This window comes from Triticum dicoccoides, chromosome 3B, assembly GCF_002162155.2.
Source record: "Triticum dicoccoides isolate Atlit2015 ecotype Zavitan chromosome 3B, WEW_v2.0, whole genome shotgun sequence".
NCBI classification, from domain to species: Eukaryota; Viridiplantae; Streptophyta; class Magnoliopsida; order Poales; family Poaceae; genus Triticum; species Triticum dicoccoides.
In genome coordinates this window covers 87179266-87183753 of record NC_041385.1, presented here as the reverse complement: position 1 = coordinate 87183753, position 4488 = coordinate 87179266, and the positions used below count along the sequence as shown (strand labels likewise).

Here is a 4488-nt window from a genome sequence, read left to right as displayed (position 1 = left end):
ACCTTGATGAGCACAAGAGCGGCGTCCATGGCGCCTACCTACAGAGACAAGACGAGACCAGTTATAGGTGACACCAAATAGTCCATCATTTTTATAATACACAACCTCCAGTTATCTAGCTTTCAATAATTTAAGAAAAAAAATCCAATTATATGTATACCACTATCTTTTGCTACCATATACCTCCAATTATATGTATACCAGAAAAAATCAACCTCAAACTGCAAGCACACTCAGTCAGTCTCTGGTCACCGAGTCAAAGCACTGCCATAGAGCAATTCTTTTCCTATCATATACTTCCTATGGCCGCCTCTCCCGCCTCTACTGTTTCACACCCGCTCTCACCGCCACCCTGAAATATAAAGAGGCTGAAGAATAGAAATAGATAGGAAAATATGTTTACCTATGGCACACAAGGTCAACAGATATAGATGAAAATTTGTGTTTTCTATATTAACAAATCTACGACATCTTCACCGACACAACTATATAATGAATTCTGAAGTACTTCATGGGCACCAATCAAAAGCTAATATATAGTTCAACATATCCACATGCTGCTCCCACTCACCAGAAGAGTAGAGGAGAGATCAAAATTGAGAGAGGGTCAGTGGGGGGTTGAGGGCGCTGGGAGCCGCAAGACCTGCCGTCCATGTTGTCGGTCTGCACATTTCATTTATTTTCTGCAAGAGCAAACCAAACCAAGATAGCATTAGCATGTTGTATCTTACGCAAGTGACCAGAAGATGAGAATGCTTGCCGGCAAAGGGGAGCAAGGAAATAATAACCTGAAAATATCCAAGGAAGTAGTAATCCACCTAGCAAGAAAAACAAAGGCCATGGAATATTCAGTCAGCATTTCGAGACCTGACTTGCCCTCTGGATACATATCTTGAGAGTCACAAGAGATGATCTATTTTACTTGTGCCTCTTGTCAAATCTTCGCAGCCAGCCGAGAACCCTGTATATCTGTTAGAGCAGCCAAAACAGAACAAATACAATTAACTTCGAATTATAGAAGTTGACAATTGCACAGAACATATGTAATAAACTGTCAAAATCGTAAAGTAGGTATTAAAGAAGATAGAATCATGAGTGTGAGTGTACTGTCTGAAAGTGCATTGATGCCTATTTTGTACAGTGACCTAGAGAAAACTCCAGTACATAAAAAGGAAGGCTAACACATTACGTGTGATTAATGGATGACTTGTTAAGATGTAGGGACATACATTGATTACAATTTTTTTTGCTAATTCAAGCTGTAGAAAACAGATTATCTCATCATTAATCAGGTTATCCTTGTGTAGCCCATCGTTATACGTAGATATTAGAGGTTTCTTGTTATCCAAAAATATATAAATGGTTCAATCTATTTTCAGAAACTAAAATTTCTATTTTGTATGTGATCCACATTACAGAATAAGTGCTAACCTTTTGACGAGTCCTCTGCAATATCAAGAAGCTGGATCCAACTAATGCGCTCGACTTGCTCTGCAAATATATACATAGTTCAGCCTTATTTTTAGAAATTAGGATTTCAGTCACAGTTGCAACTCCAACACCAAAAAGAATTGACTATTCATTGTATGTAAGTTCAGACAGAAACAAAGAACAATGCTTACCTGATAGAAACCAACAGAGTTGAAACCTAGACTCTGGTTGAGAAGTCCAATTAAGATGCCATTGAGCACTCCAAATCCCATGACAGTCCTTGCGTCGAAAGGTTTGTGCTTAAAGGGCTTCATACATAATGCCACAAGAAGTCAATAGAATAGAACAAAGAGATGCCAGCTTGTCAACATGGTTGCTGCACAATAAAGAATAAGGGTGTTCTTATTTGTAGGGATAACATTTCTGCCAAGTTATACATGACTTTCATAGATCAGTAAACTAAATTCGAAATTTACAGGTTGTAGAGGGAAAAAATGGTAGTTATAACATGAGACACAAAATGATACTACAAACAGGGGATATGCAAACGTCAATGATCTGAACAGAAGCTCTAAATAAATAAAGAAACATTAATTCATAAGAACTGAAACTCTCTCTCTCTCTCATGACGCCATGGTGTGCAACCAACTTCGGAAAATTCAGAAAATGGCTTCGTGAAGTAAAACCAGACCTGTCAAGTCTCCATTGAAAGCAGTTGCTTGGGAGAAATTAGACTGCTAACAACATCCGCTATTAGACACTTAAATCACACTTCATATATCTACTTTCTAAATTGAAATAGGCATTGCTACAGCAGAAAAGAAACATGCAAATGTGTAGCTAAATTACCTCACAAAACTATCAGCAGGGTAATAGCGAAATCTTGAGCTCCTTCCAGCAAATGCTTCGTTTCCACTCTGGCAAACACTCCCAGCCACTGAAATCTTTGCTGATGTTTTCAAAATTATGCGAATCGGGTTACATTAAGACAACCAAACAAACAAATTGTCCAGTCAACCAAACAAATTTTGGATAGACACTGCCCCATTCAAATCCAACCATGGCATGAACGATCCGTCGATCCCAAGCGTGTCAAAGAGACCAATTTTTTTCTCTCCTGCAAGAAACAAGACCAAGCAAACCGCATTAACATATCAACGAGGAATCCACCACTCCAGGAGTGAAACCACGAACCTACGAGGGTCGCGAGAGAGGACGTACCAGAGGAGGAAGACTCCAACAAAGAGAAGGATTGCGGCGGCAACAACACACGAGTCTGCTAGGGCGGCAAACCTCCACCCTGTTGACGCTCTGCATCAACGACAGATCCATGGTCTGCAGGAAGGAGTCAGGGCAGTGGCAAAGTGGTAGCTGCAGCACGTTGAAAAATAGAACACCTTACTGCAGATTAACAGGACAGACCCAGTGCATAGAAGCTCCCACACAAGGTGGGGTCTGGGGAGGGATTATAGGAACCTAGTCTTACCCCTGCAAAGTGCAATGCAGAGAGGCTGGTTCGAACCCAGGACCTCTTGGCACAAGTGGGGAGGACTTCACCACTGCGCCAGGCCTGCCCTCTCGATCATAGTCACCACCGTGCTCAAACAGATTCCTCAAGAACCGGAACAACTCATCTGGACCATCATTATATAGATTCATCTGGTTGTAAGGATTCAACCTATCAAACCAGAACGTACGGTTCAGCAGTGGATATCCCAATTCTTCAGTCACATTCATCCAGTCTTGCGGCACTTGTACCCTTGATACCGCTGTCATGACACTGGCATACTGAGCTGCCCCCATGGCTCTGGCAGCCTGAAATACTTTGCTGATAAATGTGCTTGTTCTCCTTGGGTGCTTTAGTCCAGGGTAGTTCCTCATGAACTTAAGGAATTTCTGTATAGCCACAGGGGAAGGCACTGGAACAGCAGGCATCAGAGGTTCTGTCAACGAGGCATACAGCTCTTGTACACAGCCAGGAGGGAACTGGTTTTCCGTGATGAAGTGTCTGATCAACAGATTAGCAATTTGTGCAAGATCCAGGAGGAGGTTCTCATATGTAGCATCCTCGGTTGCCTCCCTGTCGATCTTATACTCATTTGCACCTATTCGAAGATCCTCATCCTGGAAGTTGCCAGCCCAGCTCTTGTTCTGATCATAGGCATTCAGAATGACATCAATGAATCCCTGCCACAAGTTCCGGCCATCGCTGGTATAAACCTGAAAGTTCAATGTTTCATGGAATGTAGTCACCGGATGCCCCTCATCTAGATACTGTTCTATGGAGATATAAGTGACCCGAGGCAGAAACCGCTTCAGCCCAGGGAATAGTGATGGTATCCACGCCACTATGGCCATGACGATGGTAAGAATACATTGGCAAAAAAGCCTTGCTAGATCAGTCGGCAACATGTGTCTCACCCCCTCGCACAAGATGACTAAAACTGCAGGCAGAGCAACTCTCATGTAATGGAAAGTCTTGCGTGTGTACCATGCTGCCTTTCGCGCTGTCTTCCTAGTAAAATTAGCATTACAAAAGAATTTAGATATATCACACAGAAAAGTTAGGAAAGTATGTCTTGTACTGTAAGCAAACATGCAACATACTTTTTATAAAAAAAGCAAGCGGATGCAGAATCAAAGGAGGTATACACTGACGGAAAGGTAGAATGATCTTTGTAGCTAATAAAAACAGGAGATCATACAAAGTAAATTCCTGTCATTGGAACTGAATTGCCATGAGCTGAAAAGTTAATACAAACAGTAAACTAAAACCAGTCAACAGAAGAGGAAATTTAGGAGAAGCACATGGACGACGAAGGCCTCGAGCAGAAGAACGGCGACAGTGACGGATTTGACGGCCTGGCGCTGCCGTTGTCAAGGAGAGGGCGGCGTACATGAAAGAGCACTACCGGGGTTGAAAGAGAGAGGAGGAGGCAGATCCACCACACCTGTCCGCCGGGCTGATGACGATGAAGATCCGACAGGTCGGGGTACCGCCATGGAAGGAGAACCGCCTGGTTCCTCTTGCCTACCTCCCGAGATGTCGCCTCCTCA

At 42.8% G+C, this 4488-nt stretch overlaps 1 protein-coding gene across 1 annotated transcript; it reads right to left on the bottom strand.

Moving 5' to 3' along the window:
* Positions 1 to 788: 788 nt before the first annotated feature.
* On the bottom strand, positions 789 to 4482 carry LOC119274920. Its single transcript, XM_037555683.1, has 7 exons — positions 4383 to 4482; positions 2918 to 3942; positions 2653 to 2766; positions 2281 to 2548; positions 1623 to 1807; positions 1432 to 1491; positions 789 to 969 (listed from the first exon to the last, which is right to left on the bottom strand). Exons 2-3 carry the CDS (start codon positions 3895 to 3897, stop codon positions 2748 to 2750), a joined length of 999 nt encoding a protein of 332 aa, XP_037411580.1. The 5' UTR covers positions 3898 to 3942; positions 4383 to 4482; the 3' UTR covers positions 789 to 969; positions 1432 to 1491; positions 1623 to 1807; positions 2281 to 2548; positions 2653 to 2747.
* Between the last annotated feature and the right edge of the window lie 6 nt (positions 4483 to 4488).